Source organism: Pseudopipra pipra, chromosome 4, assembly GCF_036250125.1.
Source record: "Pseudopipra pipra isolate bDixPip1 chromosome 4, bDixPip1.hap1, whole genome shotgun sequence".
Taxonomy (NCBI): domain Eukaryota; kingdom Metazoa; phylum Chordata; class Aves; order Passeriformes; family Pipridae; genus Pseudopipra; species Pseudopipra pipra.
The window spans coordinates 36,485,502-36,508,982 of NC_087552.1; the positions used below are offsets into that span (position 1 = coordinate 36,485,502).

At 35.0% G+C, this 23,481-nt stretch overlaps 1 protein-coding gene across 2 annotated transcripts in view; it reads right to left on the minus strand.

The window, feature by feature from the left end:
• The window catches only part of SPOCK3 (SPARC (osteonectin), cwcv and kazal like domains proteoglycan 3), a 185,071-nt gene that overhangs the window by 95,400 nt on the left and 66,190 nt on the right, over window positions 1–23,481 (minus strand). Inside the window, exon 3 of one of the 2 annotated variants that reach the window (XM_064652418.1) lies at window positions 11,269–11,314. The exons of the other annotated variant lie outside the window; for it this stretch is intronic. Coding sequence (XP_064508488.1) covers window positions 11,269–11,314 — 46 coding nt within the window. The remainder of the gene's footprint in view (window positions 1–11,268; window positions 11,315–23,481) is intronic. 2 annotated transcript variants of the gene reach the window in all.

A 23,481-nucleotide genomic window follows, 5' to 3' on the forward strand; every position in this document is an offset into this window, starting at 1 on the left:
ATGACAAATAAGTTGCTCTGCTGAAAAATTATAGAACGTAATTAGGGACTTTTATAGATGAATATGGATTTGTTCTTCTCACATGCTAAGGAAGCAATTAATATCCAAAACATCGATTCAGGTATTACTAATAGATCTATTCATTTATAATTCAAATTTGGAAAAGCAATTAAGAAAAGCTTCTCATCATCTCTTCTGTAAGTTAATTTACAGCTAGCGCTCCCGAAAACAGACATTAGCCAGAACATAATTTTTATTGGGAATACAAAAGGAAATAAAGAATAGCAAGACATAACACAGGAATACTCTTAACAGGAGTTCTGTGGCAGAAACCACAGTAAATTATCATTATTCCACAATCTTCTAAGTGCACTCTGACATATTCCTAATTTTCCACTCCTAGTACAATGAAAGGGATAAAAAAGGTTAAGGACAAAGTTTTCAGACTTAAACTCTATTTCCTTCCTCCAGAGTTTTGATTCATTTCTGATGGGCAAAATAAGAACCAGCTAGATTGTGTTTGCACTTACTGAAACTTCAGCTATGCTTTGTGTATCCCATGAGTAGTTTAGTTCCTGTAATTTAAAACGCAAGTCTGACTGACTCCTTTGTCTACAAAGTTTTCATTTTTTGACAACAGAGGGAAAAAAATATTTAAATTATCTGAAAGTTTTAACTAAAATATTATTAAATAGGTCAAATGCCTATGTTATAACCCTAGGCAGACCCCTTGGAGGGAATGACTCATATTTACCTGCTTTGATAAGCCACACAATTCCTGAAGATACCTAAAGATCATCAATGTCTTTACTTCTCCATTTCGAAAGATGACAATTTCTCACCTCCTAAAGCAGGATTTCTCATTGAGAAGTGTGTTGGGTCTAAAGATATGAGCAGAATCCCAGCACCACAATTTCTAGTAACAGTAGAGAGGACAACAAGACAGAACACCTAAACACTCAGCTGATGTTGTCAGCTAGCATGGAATCCAGATAAATGTTTAATTACAGTTAACAGTGATAATGGTTATTTTTTGCCTAAATTGTACAGTGATCAGCATTCAAAATTTGCATCTGTACATACAGACTATCCTCAGCCACAGATGGTTTGAATCCACACTGCTGTGGATATGTAACAAGACATCCCTATCTTATTATGTAACATACATACTAAGAATAAACACCTTTTAATTTCAACAAGAAAATGAATCATTGTGCAGCTAACAATCTGAAATTCATAAATAAAAATCAGAGCATTAACAAGAAAGAGTCTACCTCAGCAATCTGATGGAGATGTTCCAAAAAAGAAGAATCTCATATTTTTGTTTCTTTTCCCACGGACTGTATCTGCCATTTAAGATTCACTACATAGCATAAAAACCATGGATAGCTACAGTTGGATGTTCACAAAAGGAATCTTCCTGAACACTTGTTCCATGTGGCTACATGAATCTACAACTTCAGTAAGAAGGTCAGACAGTAGGTTTCTCTGTAGGTGGCCAAGGAAGTAATCAGAAGTTTAGATTCAAATCCCTGAACATCCTGGGAACCAGTCTGGTTTCTGACTGGTGAGCAAGTGCTGCAATAATTAAGGTGTCTGTATGTATGCAGCTTGCTTCTACCCAAGAAGCCTGCTCTCACGAGTGCTCAGAAATCTCCATACCGATGAATCAGGGACAATTGTGTAAAGTTTCTTATCAGGTTTCTGTTCAGATGCACCATTTTTCCTAGTGGTTTATATTACTAAGCTCTGGTACATTAGCACTGAGTGTCCAGCTGCCCTGCAATGGTTGCAGTTATGTGGACAGAAGTTCTGATAAGCCAAGAAATGTCTAACACCGATTTCTAACCACCTGACACATAAAATACTGTACTTTTTCTCACTGCTGCAATTAAGTTTTTTAAAAAAGGACATAAAAATGCATTTATACTGATTCATAACATGGTACCTGCTATTCTGGTACTGATAATGTAAGTCAAAATAAATGCTCAAAAAACAAAACTAAATCTGCTGGTCTTTATTCTTCCTCTGGAACAAACCCACTAAAGCTGATCTCTTTTTTTCACAGTTTCAAAGTACTTCACTCATTCTTTCTCCACTCCCTTTAAAACAATCATCTTCACTGAGCCACACTTTTTCTAGCCACTTGTGAAGTGACTAAATGATAAGAAATTCTCCCCCTCACAAATATCTGTGATCCCTGCTTCAAAAACATTCCCATTATTTTGTGTTTTCTCTTTTGGGTATTCCTTGAAAGTTTACAAGAACATAGGTTACCCATAGCTCAGAAAGAGATGTAAATGAGAAACTCCACATAGTCTATGTCAAATGCCCTCCTTATCATTATCTGTGAAAAGTCAGAAAAGGTCCTGTTCATTTAAATTGCCAAAGAACACAGTTATTTTGGGCTCAGATTGGTGAGTCCAAAGTAGTCATAAGACTACTTGAACATTCGCAATAGTAATATATCACTAGCAAACAGTTAAGCACTATATTATCCTTTCCTAAATACACAAAATCATAATTTAGAGACATGCTGGCTGCGTCAGAACTGACTTCTGAATTCTCTAATTGGGCAACAAGGGGAAAGAAACATCTGCAGACCTGTAACAGCAGAAATGCATCTTCCTGAAAATTCCCTCACCTATTATCTCACACACTGAGATGATTATTCTTGCAAACAACATGCTATAGGATACAGCACTGGTGACGCTGCACCTCGAATATTGTGTTCAGTTGTGGACCCCGTCACTATAGGAAGGACACTGAGGTGCTGGAGTGAGTCCACAGAATGGCAACGATGAGAGTCTTGAAGCACTTATGAGAAGCAGATGAGGGAGCTGGTGGTCTTTAGCATGGAGAAGAGGAGGTTCAGAGGGGACTTTATGACTCCCTTCAACTACCTGAGAGGAGGCTGTAGCAGGGGAAGTGGTTGGTCTTTTCTCCCAGCTAAAAAGTGAGAGGACAAAAAGGAAATGGCCTCAAGTTGCATCAGGGAAGTTTTAGATTGGATATGAGGAAAAAATTCTTCCCTGAAAGGGTTGTCAACCATCGGAACAGGCTGCCCAGGGATGTGGTTGGGCCACCATCTCTGGAGGTATTTAAAAGATGTGTAAATGTGGCACTTAGGGACATGGTTTAGTGGTGGGCTTGGCAGTGCGCAGTTAATGGTTGTACTTGACGATGTTAGAAGACTTCTCCAATCCTAATGAGTGTATGATTCTATTTTTGTCTGTTGGAGAACTTTAATTTCAGTATTTCATTATGTATTTTTATGATAAAAAGGGTATTTTAATCAGAATTTTATTTTACAGTAATCAACTTCAGCTTTTAAATTTTTTTAAGCAATTAAACCAGAATCCAGTAGACAATTCATGTAAGTATCTAACGAATCAGAAATATAAATATATCTGTATTTTGAAGAAGCCTAGAATAATGAAAATTATCAAGAAATGCACTTGTAATAAAATCAAATTATAAAATACATTTTGTAAAGAATACACAAAATTTGAAATCATATATTGCACACAATATATAGAGCACATTAATTTTTTAAGTCAGTTATGCATCTTGACTCAGAGAAACCATCTATGAAAGCTTCTTTGAGCTTACTATACTGAAATTAAAGGCAAACCTCAAATGCTTCAGTTTTGAAGTATTTAAAGATATTTCACTGTTACAAGCTAACAACCACAAACATACCAAACCTGCAAAAGTTCCAAGCAGATTTAAGTAGCCACTAGGGAAAAAATAAAAGAAAAAGAAAACTCAAACCATAAGAATATCTTCTATAATAATACAAATGTAAAGAATGTGAAGACCTACTCCATTAAGAATTGACTTTGTAATGTTTATTCCAGGGTTTCTCTTGGATCATTAGATTCATGTTTATGTGACACACTTCTGGTCTCCAGATGGAGAGAACCCATAGAGAACCCTGTAGTCTGGAAATACAGACGGGACTACAGGTGTTCTGCAGCCATTAGCTTGTAATAAATCTACAATTTCAGTCACTTCTGAGTATTCGTCTGTGTCCCAACTCATAGCTACCAACATCTGTAACTGCAGAAAAGAAGTTGCATTAAAAAAAGTTGACATTACAAAGTAAATTTTAAATGGAGTAGGTCTTTACATTCTTTACATTTATAATTCTACAGAAGATAAACAGGTTTTTAAATAAGAGCAATTTAAATAAAAATGGGTCAAAAAGCAACTTTCAACATTTAAAATATTATTCTTCTATTCAGGAAAAACTATGTATAGCCTTTTCTTTTCTTCTTTACAGTCTCTGTTGTTTGGGGTTTTTTTAAGGGATTTACTAAGCTATTTCGTTTTCCCTCACCACTAAACAGTAATATGTGATTTCAAATTTCATATTCTTAGTAACTACCTCCATTAGATTTTTACAAGTCTTCTACTTAATCTCTGTGGCAAACTAGGAAACTTCATCAGGCCATAGCTCTGATGCTGTACCTCTAGCCAGTCACTGTCACCCTGTGCCTTATTTCCACTTTTCTGACATAATTATTCGTGTGTCTGAATGGCTACCAGAATCCAGGATTTGGCCATGTTAAAAAAAATGAAAAAATAAACTTTTTACTTCACCTTATAACAATTCAAGATTTGGTGACTCTATAGATGTAACAGTAAGGCATAAAGCAAAGGTGTCAGGAGAGCAGGAGCAAGGGCTTAGACTGCTACTGAAGGCAAGTAAAATCTCGTATTATGTGCTGGGTTTGGCCTCAGTAAAAATCCTTTCTATAGCCTCTTTTGAAAATAGCTATACAATTTAGAATCCATTTGATGACCCTATAGAAATAAATACTGAAACAATTTGAGAGCCCTAAGTAGAGAAGCAGATCTGTACTACCCACTTCATCTGAGTTAGGAGCCAAGTCTGTGAATCGTACAGGACAAGGCTCTTTCATGGAAGGTGTTACCATAGTAGATAAAACTATAAAAGAGAAATAATAAAAGAATCACTGAAGCACAGCATCAGATAATTAACAAAAAGCACCATTAAAGGGTTCCTCAGACATCTACAAAAAAATCTTTTCAGGCAAGGGCTATCTGAAAGGATCATAAAGCAGTGGTAATCTGTTTAACACAGGATTTAGCATATTTCATTAGTGACCAGGATTCCTAAATACCTCAAACTGGAAACTAGATTAAACATAGTTTATTCTTAATAGTAAATAAGTATGAAATATTTTTAACAGCTTTTCAGTTCTGTTCTTTCTAAAATTCATGGAGTCCTCCTACAAAGACATTATTTCTTTATCTCAGCCAACATTTTAAAGTGCCTTGTGATACATACTAATTGCAAAGTACTGCAATTTATCTTGAAAGCAATGGATATATACTTCTAGTTTAAAAACATCAATAGTTCTGCTACATAAACTAGATCATGAGTGCACATATCAAATGCAGCAAAGTTAAATCTACACAACTGTTTTCACAGTCTTCAACTAATGGATCTTCATTAAACTCTCTTGTAACCTCCTAGGGCTTGGAAGTGAGTGAATCAAATTATTTTACTGAATATGACTCTAAATGGTTTCAGTTCACAGTACAGAAACGTATTCACAAATTACAGAGATGTGTTTGCATACATTTGAATATCCTTAGTTATCAAAATTATTACAGAACTAGGTAGATGAAACATACAGAGCTAAAAGGTAAAGATTAAAGTAATACAAGCGAAATTGCTTCAAAATCTATTTCTGTTGTACAATGGTATCTACAGTTTTTCTTCTGTAAACAGGCATCTAATATAACCTGATACTATGAAAGCCAAAAATAATTCTGTAGAATAGTCTACAAGAAATGCTATAAATACATCTACAAACCATTTATACCTTCAGGCTGTTCATCCTCCATGGAAATGTCATTTTGTATTTTTTCAATTACATGAATATACTCCACTGTTCCTCTACAGTATTGAGCAAAGGAAGACATCTCCTCCACTTTCAAAAATTACACTAGTGTCTTTGTGTATGTAATTCTATTCAATAGTTACACCCTCCAAGCTCTGCTACCATCTGTAGTCTAAAAATAAAATGTACCAGAAGCATCCCATATATTTACATCTGATGTAGAAGTGGTATATGAAGAAAATGTGTTAGAAAACACTGTGTATAAAGGGGGGTTAATTTGAGTCAGTACTGATAAAACATAAATTAAAGCTACTAGAATAGTCAGCTTGGAATAGTCTAAAACACAAGACATCCTACTTGCTTATTTCTAAAACCACTGAAAGAGCAAAACCCTCCTTTCAGCAGTAACTATAATAGAGCATTGAGATTTATTCCAACAATAATACCCGTTCCACGTAATTATTTATTAAGAAGTTACCTTGGGATATTTATAGAAATATATAAACATTTAAGGGTGTATACACATATATATATGTGTATATATATATACATACATATATATATATGTATATATATACACATATATATATATATATATATATAGTCAAAACATTTATTTAAATATGTTTTTCTATCATATGGATATAAACAGACAAGAGTTCAATGAGAATAAGTATACCTTGGACAAATGTCAAATGTTGCTTTAAGGAATGGTGTTGGTAGATGGCAATGCAAATCATAGTATTTTTCCATCTTTTAAAATAGATTTTGCATACCAGGAGTAAATAACATTATACATTTTTATGGTAAGGGCTAACCTCCTAGAATGCTTGGACTTATATTTCCATATAGCCACTCTTATTAATACAAATGGAATTACACACATCTGTCTACGTAAGCAATTCTGACACATTCCTCATATTAACATAATGCCTTTAAAAATACACGGAAGTATAGAAGAGTGAATTGAAACACTGTTAATAGAATCATACAATGGTTTCGGTTGGAAGGGACCTTAAATACCATTTAGTTCCAATTCCCTTGCCATGGGCAGGGAACCCTCCACTAGACCATGTTACTCAGAGCCCCACCCAGCCTACTCTTGAATACTTCTGGGGATGGGGAGTTTATAATCTCCCTGGGCAACCTCTTCCAGTGCCTCACACTCCTTACAGTAAAGATTTCTTCCTGATACCTAATATAAATACCCACCCTCCTTCTGCTTAAGGCCATTCCCCCTTGTCCTATCACCACATGTCCTTGTAAAAAGTCACTCCTCTCCAGCTTTCTTGTAGGTCCCTTTAGGCACTGGAAGGCTTAAAACTAAGTCACTACATTTTATTATTATATTCACAACTACCAGTTCCTGGAACCACTGTCTTTTCAAATATTACAACAAAATATTAGCATAACGTTTGGGTTCTGATTAAGGATTAAAAAAGTATATAAAAATACATTATCCATTATAGTAAATCTGTGCAAAATCTTAGAAAAAGCTTTAAGAGACAAAGAAATCTTAGAAAAATAATAACTACGTGTAGACCTCAAAGATACACCTATGTGGCATGCAATGGTTCCTCAAAAATACTACCTGCAAATTCTTATGAGTGTTGACTAAAAATTATTTGAAAAAGGTTCCCATTTCAAGCAGAATACGGATAAACAAAGTAATAAACATAAATAATAAGAACCCATTTGTCTGACTACTAGTGATATCAACAAGGAGTTATATGTACTTACACTACAGCCTAAACCACAAGATTGAGCATTTTCTAAATTGCAACTAAAAATTTGAAAATGCAGATATGACACCTCTATTATGTGTAGTCAGTTGGAGTTTGAAGACTTCATATGTTGTTCATATACTTATTTTAAAACTTTCAGATATATATTTGTCATTTCATTACGTAATGTTGCTATAGTTCAAATCAGCAAAGGAAAAAAAGTATTTCTGTAAAGCACTAGTAATTCCTATAATCCACTGCTTTCATAGTTAACAGAAAAAAATATCCTGTCTAGTAGAACTGGTGTTCAGATCTTTTCATGGTAAAAAGATTCCTTACTTATCCCATACTTTTGCAGCTTTATAGATAAGTTTCTGAAAAGCCAAATATCGACAAAAAAACAGAAAGAAATAAAACACTGATAAATTAGGGATATTTTTTATTTCTGTCCTCAAAGAACACACCTGCTTGTATCTTCAGCAGTATTATTACAAACTTGAACAAAACAGACATGGGACATTTTCAGTCTCTTACTGTAACATGGGACATGGGACAATTTCAGTCTCTTACTGTAACCTTATCTCTACATTTTAAAAGTTTATCTTTCACTTATGAGTGTCATGTTTTAATTTGAAAGAATGTTTTTTATGGAACGTTCTCACTTGAGAGAGTAGTTGCTGCACTAACCAGAATGGCAGTAACAAAAGACTGAAAGGTAAACCTTCATAAAGATTCTCTAACACAGACTGCTTCGCTTGCAGTGAGCCCCAACAGATCACAGGACTCCACATTCAGTCATTTGTGACGTCCTTATTTATTCCTTTGAATAGTTCACTTTGGTAAAAGAAAAAAATACATACCAAAAACCTGTACGTCTATGTGTATGGTTACTGTATTGGGGAGGGGTTACTTTATGGGGGAAAAAGGTTCGAGAGATACTGGAAGGTGGAAAACTAGACACCGTTGCTAGTTAACAAAGTAACTATTTATTATGAAGGGTGGCTAACAGTAAAAACAGGCACTCAAGAGAAAGGGATTAGGAAGGAGAAAAGTGAACAAAAAAACCCTAAAAGGAAGGCTCGACACCCTACTCACCCAGGTGTCACCTATAAGAGAGTCTTACCCACTCTAACCAGTAATAAAACCTCTCTGCAGCAGCTGCATGTTCCGAAGGGCTGGCAGGCTCCCACTCCAGCAGGCGTCCCCACTAAAAGCAACTTGGTCCTTCGTGAAGAGCCGGCACCCCAACACGGAAAGCGTGTCTGCTTTTATACAGTTCATTGAGTACACCTGCCCGGGGAGGTGTGGTCAGTACCGCCCCGTCAGGGGTTCTCAATCCCACCCCCTTGGTTATGTAAGTGCACCCCTTCTGCGCACGCGTGAGAACTTTGGAAATCCCCTCACGCATGCGCAGTGAGTCCTGGGGGTCTTTCCCAATTGAGTCTGGGGGAGAGCCTTCCTCCTCTCATCATCACTTTCTCCTCCAAATGCCCTTGACGAGCCATTGACCAATCACAAGAGACCAATTAGAACAGTTAATACAGAAGTTCTCCCTCGAAGGCCAAATTCACTGTTTTATCAGTGAACTTGGCAGGGAGAACTATAAACTTCTGCAGGTGGCTAAGGACAAGCACAGACCAAAAATATCATCCCAACTTCGTCCCAACACAGTTACGGAGGTGAAAAAGCTAGTTAACAGTTAAACACTATTTGCTTCGAACTTACTGGTGAAGTAATACACAACTGGAGTGGAATGGTGCTGCAGCAGTGCTTACGGCACAGCTTTGGATCAACATTTACAGGCACTAGCAAAATGTACACCTACAACTCAGTTTGTATAGTCAACCAACTTCCACTTTCTCCTATCTCATTAATTATATGAGGAAAAAAATGTGTCGAGATTGTCACTGCTGTATGTCTTTTACAAAGAGAGAGAACCATAGAAGACTTGCACTGGCAGGTAAAAAAAACCCTAATAGTCTTTAAATGACAGACTGACAAATTAAGGTATTGGGAACATTTTTGATAATAAAACCTCTGTATACTTTTTATTATTAAAAACTCTTACAAACTAGCATTATTTGGTTTTCAGTTACAAAATTGCACAGTAAATTGTAGATAAAACTACTCAGCAAATGCATTTCACTCTTCAATGTAAATTTTCATTTAACAAGGAAATAAAAATAGAAAGTTGAACTCTGTAGATGTGATTTTAAAATATTCACTGTCCAATACACAATGCATTTTGCAAACTAGGTAGAAGAACTTTAAAATGTTTTCTTAGTTAGATTGTTTGTAAATTCAGAAAAGTACTCAACAAACATTAGTATTAGGATGCCCAAAAAACTCAGAGTAATAGAACACACCAGTGTGTATAAAAGTGCAAATCTGGGGAAAAAGGCATTTCAGTATAACTTCTGAAAAAACTCACAGCCAATTGAAACAAAAAACAACAAAGCAAAAAACTAACCAAAAAAACCACCAAACAAACAAAAAACCCACAACAACAACAACAAAAAAAACTCAAAAAACACCAAAATCAAAAGACCCCAAAAACATATCAAGAAAAAAAAAAGCATGAGCAAAACTTCAAAACTCACACAATATTCAATTCAATGCTTTCAGATGAGAAATTTTGTCACTTATAAGTTCTCATACTAAAAACATACTTGCAGACCATGCCCCTCTATCAAAAACCAGAGTAAAGGGAAAAGACAAAAGGCACTTCATATTAAAGTAACAAAGTCATAGAACTTGGTGGAAACCTCTAAGAAATATGGCTGTAATAAAATAAAATTCATTGTAAATCTCCCTTATAAGTCAGTATCCATTTTGGTAAGTTCTTTAAACTGAATAAATATCATTTTTGCAACATATTTTTATCTCAGTGTCTTGTTTACAAGTCCCTATGCTATTTCTTCATTGCATTTGTGCCACTGGTACTATGAAAAAAACCCAAGTCCCTGAAGCATTTCTTTCAGCAATTAAAAAGCATCAAGATTCTCAGTTGTTTCAAAATGGCAGCCCCACACTTTGAAACAAAACACATGAAGTGGATTATATTGACAGCAATCATTAAGTTCCAATGCCTGGGGAGGGAATGTGTAATAGGAAAATTTACTGCATTTACTCAAATTATTTTTAGACTAAAACTGTTGTACTATAGCATTCTCAAAGCTCCAGCTACATTTTGCCCCAAGACAGATTACTTGAACATGACAGATTCCCAAAACTAGTTTTCTAGATCTTTTTTTATGTGCTACATATAAAGAGACTTTCAAAATCCTAGTGATTTTTTTTAACTGCAAAAGACAACTATTAGATTGCATGCCTGTTTCTTTTCAGATGTCCTAATGAAAAGCATCAGTTCTTTACTTAAATATATAAATAAAACAAAACTTCACAAACCTCACGTTTATGTTAGGGAACTTTAAGCTACTTTAGAGGTTTCTAATGCTCCCGTCTCTTTCTCTATATCAAAAAAAGTTTGAAAAAATCACAGATATAAAATGATGATTAAGCTGAATTTCTGGTACTCTTTAAATAAATCACTTGAAGACAGAGGAAATTATACAAACTGATAGAATTCTGTAGGCATTCTAGAACGGGAGCACAATTACTAATACTTGAATAGGATAAAATTTAAGTAACTAGTAGCAGAGTCTTACCTTGATCAAATGGTTTACCCGGACTCCATGTACGAAAATAATCATCCTGGAGAGGGAGAAACAACTCAAATTTAGTAAAACATAAGGAATCAATGTATACACAAAAAACTCATAGTATCATGAAAGACAGAAGATGTATACCAACCTCTACTTCCTAGAAAAGGTAAGCAGGAAAATAAAATAAAAAAAAAAGGAGAGAAAAAGATTACAGTTATCATAATGGGACAAATTACACAGAATAAAACAGTATAATTCAGAGGCCATTTGCACTCATAAAATAAAAATGCCATTCAAAAATGTTACTCCTTAGCATTTAAAATAGAAAATGTATTTCTCATAGTAGCTGTATAGGTAATGTTTCTAACACTGCTTTTAAAATGTTACAGTAGTTTTCCTGTACTTTAACTTCTAAAATACTGAAAAACTTAATTACATTTTCACTGATTGAGTTTTCAAAAGTAAAGTTTCAAAGCTGCCATCAATAAATTCAGCTATCTTAAAGAATTATACACGAATTTTTTAAAAATAAATATTTTGTTATGTAGCTTTCAATTGCATCAGTAAGACCTTTCATTAGGTAAGTCTAATTAGCTGTATTTTCTACAAATCATCTTACAAACATAAAATATCTTCCTAATTATGTCATCAGCTATATTAGGCTACAATTTCAAGAAAGAAAACCTTGAATTAAATAAATTGCAGAAATAAATTACAAATCCATAGCCAAAACAATAAATTGATCTGCATATCTCAGATAATACGTGGCACAGGAAAATGACTGGAATTGTTTATTATTATGTGGTAATCTAACTCCCTATTCTGTAGAACAAAATATTTAAAAGACTATACCAAACATTTTAAGACTGCCTAAACTAAGCTTCACAAACTGAAGTGGGTGTACTGTCAAATGCAGCAGTTCCATCTACCTTGCTAAAAGACCACTGTAAAAAAATCTCAATTTAACTACTGGGAAAATGTGAGTCTCATGCAGTTGTCAAAGTCACAATCATAACTTAAAAACGATCAAGCATCAAACACATCTTTGCAGGTACAAAACACTTGCTGGGTTTTAATAGTTAAAGATTTTTACCTCAAATGAAAAGAAAAAAACCAACCAAATAAACAAACAAACAAAAAACCCCCAAAGAACCCAAACAAACAGTGCTTGCAGCCTAAACCATATTTCACGGATGAGGTTTTATTTAGTGAAAATGTTGTTATGGAAATGTGTGCTTTGAAAGAGAAAGAAAGAAATGAGCAGAATATTTAAGTGCAAAATTAACCATATTTCTGTACCAATACTTACATATTCCTATACTCTGATGCCGCACAGATTAACAATCTATGAATCAATGTATGTTATTTGCCTTTTTTATTAATTTTTAAGTAATAAAAAAAAATTTTTGAAGTAATAAAAAATTTCACAGACCTATTGATTTTTGTTAATCACACGAGAAATAAGCAGAAATTATGATTATGATAGCATTTTCCCCTTATTCCTCCTAATACTAACTATGGAGATGTTATTCCTGCAGTGGTGTTGTGAACACGCTTGAACGAGCTGTAACGCGATGCTGTTCCATGAATAACCACCATAGTGGCAAAACTTACAATTCTTGAAAACACATCAAAGTGGTAGATTCTCTTTCCATTTCTACTAAATCAACAATGTTCACTCACAACAAGCCCATGCAGAAAATAGTGAAATATCAGAATAACTAGAACATAAAGCTATCAGAACAGAAGAGGAGTCATTCCGAGACAAAAATCCCTTCTAAGGGAAAGCAGTCTGCATTTTGCTTAAGGAAGAATGTACAAGTGTGGGTTGTATAAATTACATGTTCTCAAGTTGGCCTCAAACCAACCAGAAGATAAATCAATTCTTGTTCATTTCTATCCTGCAGACAACTCCACAGATCTCAAATATAATATCCCTCAGGCATTTCTAGAAGTCTTGCTGACTTACTTCTGTCTACAAAGCAACTTCACACCTTTCTCATTACCATTCTCTGACTCTCTTCCAAGTCTATTTTCTTGATAACTAGAATTGTGCAGAGCATTCAAGATGAAGCAGCATTATAAATCTCTCCACAACACAACACTACTTTGCTCTCTCTTCTTCTCCCCATTATGTCTACCTCTCTGCTGTCTTTGTAGGCTGGGTGGGAGGAGTGTTTTTGTTCTTTTTAATTGCACTATAGTTTCAATGGGTTATGGTTTGCATGGAATTTTCTATCTTAAATACAAAACATATATACCCACATACCATATATATCTATACTGATTATTCTAAAGAATTAATTTTTCAAATCATCTGTGACTTAAATAAAATCCATTATTGAATATGTTAAACAAAATTTCTATGTCCTTCTACAAACAGAACTGTTTAGAATTGATTGTCAGATTAAGTAAGGGTTGTTTAGAATTGATTTTCAGAATAAATAAGGAAATTGCTTCAATAAATCGTAGTTCCACAATTTTACAAATATTCCTAAAGCTGTTTATCCTATCACATGGCTTCCTGTTACATTCAAACCTTTCCTAATCTTCAGTCAGTAAGTTTGATTATAATAATGTTCAATATCCTCTGCAGAATGTAATCGAGATCATAATATAAGCCTCATTTTCATAATTTTTATATAAGACCCAGACACGGTTCTACCTCAGTGAAGGCTGAGTAGCATCACAGCATCTCTAGATAAAGTATCCTTTAACAATCTATAAATTGAAAAAGCAATGTCTCAGGATCTCAGGAGAGAGTCTGTCTTCTGAACTTCTTCAGGAGCTTCCTTGCCTTTGTCCCAAACATGTTAAAGGGCAAGTTCTGTATACAAAAGTATACAGAATAAAGTCACAAATTTGTAACAGTAATCATACCATTTATCCAACACTTTCTAGCTAAAGATATTCATACATTTTAAATAGAAGATTCATTCTTACTGCTCTACTTCAAACTGTGTGAAATGTCACTATTTCTTTCAAGTGTGTCTCTGTCTGAAAGACGCAAAGCACTTCTAACAGCCATGGATGATGGATTTCAATGAGTTTAATATCCATGCCTTAAAATTATGCACGTTTAAGCATTACGCTCATTCAGGGTCATAGTGATGAAGTGTTTTTTAAGAACTTAAGTTCATGGTACAATTACTTACATACTTTGAGACTAATATGTTTTTTTCTTTTTCCTGAAAAAGTCTTACTGTAAAAAAAAAAAATCATCTAGGTCATCTGAAAATCTACAAAAACAACAAAAAAAGTAGCTACATGACCAAAAAAAGCAGTTTAATCAGAAAAGATTGGGGGGGGGGGGGAGGAAAAAAGGTATTTTGTCTTAAAAATTTACTGCTTCTTTTTGGACTTCAATATTCTCCTATATGAATTCTTACATTCTTAAATGTGTTACTACATAAGTTCTATGAGTTAAGTATGAGTTACTACATAACTTTTATAAAATACACAGTCAAGTATGGTAAAACAGAAAAAAGCTCACTAAATAAAAATTTGTTATGCAGCAGTTTCTATCTTTTAATAGAGATAGAAAAATATGACCCTATCACTTTTCTTTCTTCTGTAAAGCCTTTGTTACATCATTTCACTGATCTCTCCTCTGCAACATTTTCTGTAGATGCTGCCATATAATGCTTGAATTATTATCCAAGAGATATCTATATTCTAATGAACATAATGATACATGGTAGATATGATGACTGACTCAGAGAACAGCAGGTGTCCAAGAGCAAGGAGGGCAGGTTCCTCACAAATGTTTTCAGACCAAGGTTGACCTGAAAAGCTGAATACAGAAAACTCACCCCTTGTTTTGTATTCAGCATTTTAGCTCTAGTATGGCCTATACATTAAAAGCTTATATTTTAAAATCAAAGTTGATTTATAAGAGAGAATCCACTAAAATTGAAGCAGCTTTCTGATTTTGTAATTATATTCCATCCAAGTACAGTTTCACTGCTACAGCACAGGGATTTTGTTAACCATATGACTTACAAACTAACAATTTTAGAAAAAGTCTAATAGGCAACTGTTCAATATCAGGTACTGCTTCAAGAAACAATATTTCTAACAGTTACCAAAGCAGAGACAAGATTTTCTGAACTTTATTCAACACCAAACTTAAGTCTGCCCATACAAAATTCCACTCAGATTTTATACAACTTACATAATGCAAAAAATACATTTTGCTGCTGGCCTCCCTATTCCTACATAGGGGTTTGGGTTGTTTTTAACAAAGAAGACCAACACACTCCATTTTGTAGATGGATGTGAAATCACATCTGACAATTTCAAAAACAAAAATCTGTCAGGCTGCACATGCTCCCTAGCAAAACTTAAAACCTACAGTTCAGATTTAGATTTTTTTTTTCCTCTCTGCCATTAGCTATGAGACTATTTTGCTCTTTTTAATTTCAAGGAGTTTTTAATGGGCTTTCTATTCCAATTCTTATATCTGCATCTCAAGTACACACATCTGCTTCTCATCTGATGTGAAAACTCTTTACCTCTTTTAGGCTAGGTCTTTGCTATTTGGTAGATATGCTATTTTCAGACTCCACTTCAACAAGCCAACTGAATAGGCTAACTATCCCACACTGTAGCTGCTTGCCTGAAGCTCACTTCTGCAGCAAACTTGAGCTCGCCAACTATCTCCCCTTCATGTCTTTGCACCTGTACAATAGCAGGGGTTTGACTCATCTGCCCCAAACCTTCCCAGTGACTCTGTAACATATTTCTGTATCCTAAGTCTCACTGAAAGAGCTGTGGTAGGGTCGTCATCCAATACCTCTGTCCCAACCTCTTCCAGTGCTGGAAAAAGAAAGCACCAAAAGTGTGCAGAAATTTTTTTTCAGTTATGTTTTACTCCAGGACCTTCAGTGTAAGGTCAGCAACACTGTCATTACCCTACAAAGCTTTAAATTGCTGGTCACATGGAGAACTGTTACAGCAATAAAAGGATCAGACACCTACAAAGCTGATATCATATGGGAAATCTACCACTCCTAAACACTGCAGTTTCCTCAAATAAAATGAGGGCCACAGACAGAATACACAGAATAACTAAGATACTACAACCACATCTAATGAGATTACTACCCCAAAGCATAAACCATAACTGAGGAAGTGTAAGTTGCACCAGGAAAATACGTGATGCTGATGTAGTGGGAAATTCTTCACCCTGAAATCTGAGCCAGTCTGGAATCTGCATCCAAGATGCAGATGTTATTCAGCAGCATGTGGATACCTACTTGCTTATCAGATGCCTTTTTCATCTCTGATGACCTGCATAGACATCTGATCTATCATAAGCCATATGAGCACTCTGCTGTATAAATGTAGAGTGTTGGTTTAGTCAGTTAACTGCAGGATAGTGCCCACATGACAACAAGGGAGATACCACACTCTCCAGCACCACCATGCTCCTTAGCACATCTTTTACTTATTGCCCCAGATTCATTCAACAGGCAGCTTGATCTGCTGGACAATATGTACATACCTTATGTGATGACACATAGCTACAGATCTGCAGTAGAAATAGGAGCAGAACTAGTTCCAGGAAGGCAGGGACTGTTTGTCTAGCAAATTTTTTGGCTCAATACTTTCTTATCAACAGGATGTCCCTCTTCTCACCAGCTGAAATACCTCTTATGTTCTCCATGAAGCCACCTTTGAGAACTGCACAGAGCAGGAACCCTTCTTTAGTGAATCAAGGTTTCAAGAAAACAACATCACATTTATTACACAGACTTAGGAAATTAGAAGAAAAAAAGTTCAGAAGATATTTACAGGCTAGTAAAAAGGTGACTGCTGCCAGATTTGCCTCCATATCCCCAGATTAAGTCTACCATTAGAAATATAATTAGTTTAGCCAAAACTAATTATATAGTTTTTACATTATATTATACAACTCAAAAGGAGTTCAGTGCACAAAGCACATCAGATACAGATAAAGGCAGTGGCCCTTCACATCAGTACTCCTGGGAATCAAGAATTTAAGATTGCTGACTACCATCTTAACAATCAGTTTAGTAACTCAAAGAACCAATATGAGAAAAACTCCAAAATAACGAACCACCACAGAGGTAATATCAGCATTGCTCCTCTGGCAGAGAAAGACCCAAACACCTGCAGGCAAGATTGAGCCTTGCAGCAAAACTCTTTTCCTACTTGTTTGGCAGCCAGCCTCCATGAGTGGGGTGCTGGAGTGACATGTGAAAGGACACTAGTTTATTGTTGAGTGCCAGCCTCTGGGGAGGCTGATGTCAGCTTCCTCCGCTGCTCCAGCCCCTGGGCTGTGCCACCCCCAAGGCCTGTGTTCTTGGGGCCAGCAAAGCACAATTAGACTCAATAGCTGCTTCCAGTGACTCTGGCACCAAGCTCCACACATTTAATGTTTATCCCGCTCCCTTTCTTTGCCTCACATTTCTAGTACCATTGATGAGGCTGGGCTAGGAGCCACCACTTGTCAGCCTTCTCTCTCCGTTGCATAGATCTCATTCAGTAAGATTTCTGCAGATGCTGTCTATTTGGTACTAGCAGTGTTGCTAACAGTACATTCGAATAGCTCAGTACTGAAATCACTTGCCAAGAAATACCAAATGCTCACTAAAGCGTATATTCAGAAATACTGAGAAAATACTGAAAACATAAGAATTAATATCAAAGCATGAACACTATAAGCTTCTAAATCCCAGTAAAATTTAAAACATTGTTTCTTTAAGAGTGCATCTCTTACTTCTCATTATGAATTAAAGAAAAATGAACCATCTTTTCACTACAAACAGAAATGAAAAGTTTTGGTCATGCTCCTCCTATTATGATGTCAAGATTCAATTTCTGAGGAGGGCCTTACAGTGGCTTTGTTAGACTATAGGGGCTGTAGACTAACACAGATTGAGAGAAAAAATGAAAACAGATGACACGGGAGGTAAAAGGCTATCCGTGGGACTTTCACAACCCTCTTCAGAAGGGTTGCTGTTCCATTTCCTCAGGTGCCCCTTCAATAATGCACAAGCCTTAGGCAACAAGGGCAAAAATTAACCCACGACCTCTGCATATAATGGCACAGTGCAACCAAGAGTGGCAAAACAGCAACAGGCTATACAGAGAGAGAAGATCACAACATGGGGCTGGAGGAATTGACCTAGGTGTGTTGAAAGAGACTGACAATATGATTGTGAGGCTATGGTTTGTATCTACTAAAAAAATAGTGAACTGTATAAGGGCATCTCTGGGAACTGGTATAAACAGCTAACATCTTAAAAAATAAAAGGTAAGAAATAGTCTGTGCACATCCATCAAGAATTTGCACATACTCAGTGCTTGACGAGCCAGACTGACCAGAGCTCATGTAACTTGTCTTTTTTTTCCTCTTCTCCCTTCCATCTTTCTTTGTATAATGCAGATATAAATAATATAATGCAGCTAATAAAAATTGTTGTATCGTGTTCAAGACAGAAGTCCTGAAAGATGTGAAGTACACACAGAGGGTCCAAAGACAGTAACAGTTTACGTTTTAAGGGTCTACTAAGTGTCTAAGAAAGGTACTTGCAAAGGCTTTGGTCCTTACATAGTTTTTGCACAACATTTTATACCTGTATCTGACAACAGCAAGAGGGGAAAAAAAGTGTTACTCATCAACTTTCATTCAAGAAGGTGAAAATTTTTGTCTTTTTAGCATCTCAAGGATAAAAAACTGGAATCAGTTACAAAACACACACCATACTTCTGTTGAGTTTTTTTGTTTGTTTGTTTTTCAGTCTGGAGAAAATTCATTAAAAACATAATCATGAGATTTGCCATATCATGGCGCTCACACAGATAGAATTTTAGTATGTTTCTCCAAGCAGAAGAAAAAAAAAAGTCTCTTATGCCAAGGCTCAGAACAATGTTCTAGGCTACTTCTCATTGCCATGGAGACAGAGAACACCCTAGTGTGAAAACAGTCCAAAATGGAAGAAGTTAAGGAATACAAAATATTATGAGAGAGGAATTACAGCACAATTATCATTACAAAGCAAATAAGAACAGATGTGGCAATAGAAAATGGGCTGGAAGGAAAACTACGGGTTTAAAAAATGTTTGCAACTTAATAGAAGGAAGCAGTTAAAATTATTGGTCTCAGCTTAGGAATGCTGCACAGATTTTAAGAAAATAATTAGTAGCTATTTTTATATGACCTGTACAGCTTTTTTCTGAGAAAAATATCCCTTTTAAGCAAGCTCAGGACTTCTAAAAAATCAATACCTGAACTTAGAATTTTTGAAGACATAAACTGCACTTCAGAATCTGTAATTAAACCAGTGATAAAGATGTTAATTCAATGTTCTTAGTGAATGCTAATGCTGGATGATTACTTTAATGTATTTTTATTATAGTCAAGTCTATGTAGCTTGTATCAGATGGGGAAAAATACTGTAAATTGGGTAGATCCAGAGAGAGTAAAGACAGTAAAAACAGAAAAATACATATTGCTAAAATAATATGAAAGAAATTTTTACACATATATATCAATTTCAGAAATTCGTATCACTTCAGAAATACGAATCATTATAAAAATACACCCTGGTAAGGTGTTATTTTTGTTAAAGCTACTCATAATGTAATCAAATTGCTCTTTGATTCAAGACAGGATTCAAGATTTCTCAACAGTTATGTCCTAACCTATCAATAAAAACCATCAAGGTCAATGCATTTTTATGCCCTCTTGCTTCTAGTGGCCCTACTGCAATCATGGAACTTACAGAGATAGTCAATGATATAGAAGCTTAAAAATATCACATGAATCAGCAAACTGCATGAATATAAAATGCCAAGTTAAAGAAAAATAAACTAGAAAAAACAGTCACTACAGTTGCCTGAGAAAAACAGTACGGACGTTTTTAACATATATTTTCTTTTACTGCCATTTTATTTCATCATTTTCATATAATCAAACAATTAATAATACACATATATCTTCTGACACATGCCATCAACATGTTTTACTGATATTGAGCAAGAATAGCTTTTTAGGATGTATAAGAGAACACCATTAAATGCACATGGAATTTCCTAAATAAAAATTTAAGAAGGTAGCTCTTCAGTCAAAAGATAAAAGAAGTGCACGGTGAATCTTAATGAGATAACTCATTTCAACCAGATCATCAAATACCTGACACTAAATATGGTACACTCATGCACCATAGCTGGATTTTAGTGGCTAAAATACTATCCAATACCACTTATTGAGAAATGTTACTGTAGGTATCTTACAGTCCATGACTCTGACGAAACTTGTCAAATACCTTCTCCAAGTTTTTGGGGAAATCATTTTGTCTTCTAGCAACTAGTAAAAATTACTTGGTCATTCTAGCAGGAAATGAAGTAAGTGATACAATTCAAATTTTTAACTTCTGCCACTCTGTTTGCTCAGGTCCCAGTGCTTCCATTACAGATGACAAATTAAAAATAAGAAAGTACTGTTTGAAATTTTTTTATTTGCAATATTTTACAACTTTTCATATAACTTAGAAAGCAAAAGCTGTTGTTTCCCCTTTCTGTGTCGCACCTAAGGATATGCAGACTACTGCATATCCTTAGATGCTGGGGCAGAGGTCACACCCTTACTCAAGTGTCAAAATGAATGAATTCCATTTCAACATCTCAGAATTTGATACATGGATGCAAAAGGGAACTGCGCGGCATTAGTTTCTCTAGAAAAGTACATACTTAAAGTAGATAGTAAGCTTTGTCCAAGTCCTACACGAAGTAAGGCCCTATACTTGAAGGTAAACTGAATTATATCATCACTTATATTCTTTCTTCTTTTAACAGAGCACAGAAACCACAAGACACTAATCTGATGACATAACATGAAATCCATGCTAAGTCATGCATGTGCTGCTTTACAGATGTCCAGAACTGAAAACATTTCTTTCACAGTCTGCAAATGCTGCTGTTTCTTAAAGAGAGAAAAGTATGAACACTGAGAGGACCAACTAAATAGTCGTGATAAAAAATGCAGAAGGAAACCCATTTTAATTCCTTTCACTTGGAATGTTGTTGCTACCTTTGCCCTCTAACAGAAAAGTTCATTAACTTACAATGCAGAGTTTGCAGCTTATGAATTAACATAGCCTGCCACTAAGCAGTAAGCAATTTACATATCTAGTACTAAAGTGTGCAAAATACATCACATGTCTGGATTAAATGCCTTGAGTAGGTTACTACCTCTGCCTTTGGTCAGTTTTTCATAGAAATTGAGGGAGACACGTAAATTTTCCCAACTACTGGGCACTGAAAATATAAAAGAGATGATAATATTATTAGTTAACATTAAACCATTACATACTTTAAATGAGAAATACTACTAATATATGGACGTGTTCAAAACTTCACCACAAGACTGAGAAAAGATGTTTACCTTTTATACTGTCAACATGTTTTGTTGTATTTTTCAACATAAGTTATTTAGCTACAAAATCTGTAACTGGGAAGAGATCCTGCTTGTTTCCTTGGCATGTGCTGGAAAAAGCCTAAACCAATTTCCTGTATCTTCTGTGACTCCCTTGTACAGCCACTCTGTATCACAGAAAAACCTATTGCGCCATCAGTTTGGCACAAACCCACAAGTCAGTAGCAGATAACACATTAAACAACGGGATGGAAAAAGTACTTTCCTTTTATTAATGCAAAATTGAGTTTATGAATATATATGTGTGTGTATATATATATATACACACATACATATATTTCTATAGGTAATAGATCATATATCAAATATTTATCTATATTAAGCATAGGCTTTTAATTAAATATCAGTGATGCATGTATATCTTCCACAATTCAGAACTGATTATACATAGCTCTCTTCATACTGCCTTTTTCAAAATAGGTTATTTACCACTACCTCATAATCCCTAATTTATTCACAGACTAGCATTATTATTATTTCTACCTCTAATTTTTTGCTCTTTATAGAAGTTCTTTTTTTACTGTATCAGCATGTACACTAATCTACAGCACATAAAAGTTTAACCGTATATTTTAGAAGTGATATCTTAATTTCCAGCAAAACTACTACAGCCTAGTATCTAACAAGGGAGCAAGAATGATTATAAGACAATCTCTGTACTAAAAATTTAGGTTGTATTTCATATTTTAACAAAATAAGAATGTGAACTGCAACATTTTTCAAGTGATTTACTTTAGCTATTTTACATGATCAAAGACGCTGCTATTTCTATCTTTAAAAAAAAAGCATTCCCAGGGACAAGAAACAATGTTCTTCAGTCTCATTCAGTAAATGAAAAATGATACAGCATTCTCCAATGCAAAGGAAAAAAGTCACCAGTTAAACATACTGATAAGAATAGAACAGAATTAAAAGGCCTTCTCCTCAGTTCTAATGAATTATCAGAGCCCAGACTGAAGGGAAATCAAAAGAAAAAGTCAGTTTTGCTGGAACTGAGTATGTGAAATTGTTAGTCACCTGCATCTTAACCAGTTCACAAGGTTGACAGTTACAGTCCAAAGAGAAACAGGTTCACAGAGGATCGTTTAAAAGATGGACTGAAATGTTTTAGTGTTGAAAAATTAAAATTTATTTTACTGCTGCAGCATCCACACCAAGGCCATATACCATAATATTAGATATATATCAAAGATCAGAAGACCTTTGCTCTGTGTGTCTGAAAGTACTGTCTTGAAGACTGTTAACTGGGGTATTTTGTCTGCCTTAGCTTGAGTAAGGAAAGTTGACAAACAAAAGAAAATATGCAGCAGTTGAAGAAAGAAATTACAAAAAAATTAATACTTGGCAGTAACTGAAATCTTTAAAAACTAAGAGAGCTCTGCAGGCAGTAAAGTCTCAGCTTTTCTATTTAAAGTCTCAAAAATGTCTTATGTATTTGTGCTTATAGAGAAAAACTGATAATTCCTTTTAAATGCTGTCTCTCACTAGAAATGCATAAGACCCATCTCAGGCTGTAAGATCTTGTATTCTGAGCACAAAGTAGAAAAACTTCGTGACACATTTATTCTTCCAAATTTGAGACACTCTTACAGAATCATAGAATCATTAAGGCTGGAAAAGACCTTGAAGACTACAGAGTCCAACCTTTGACCTAGAACACAGCACTAAGTGCCACATCCAGTCGTTTCTTGAACACTTCCAGGGATGGTGACTCCACCACTTCCCTAGCCAGCCCATTCCAAAGCTTAACC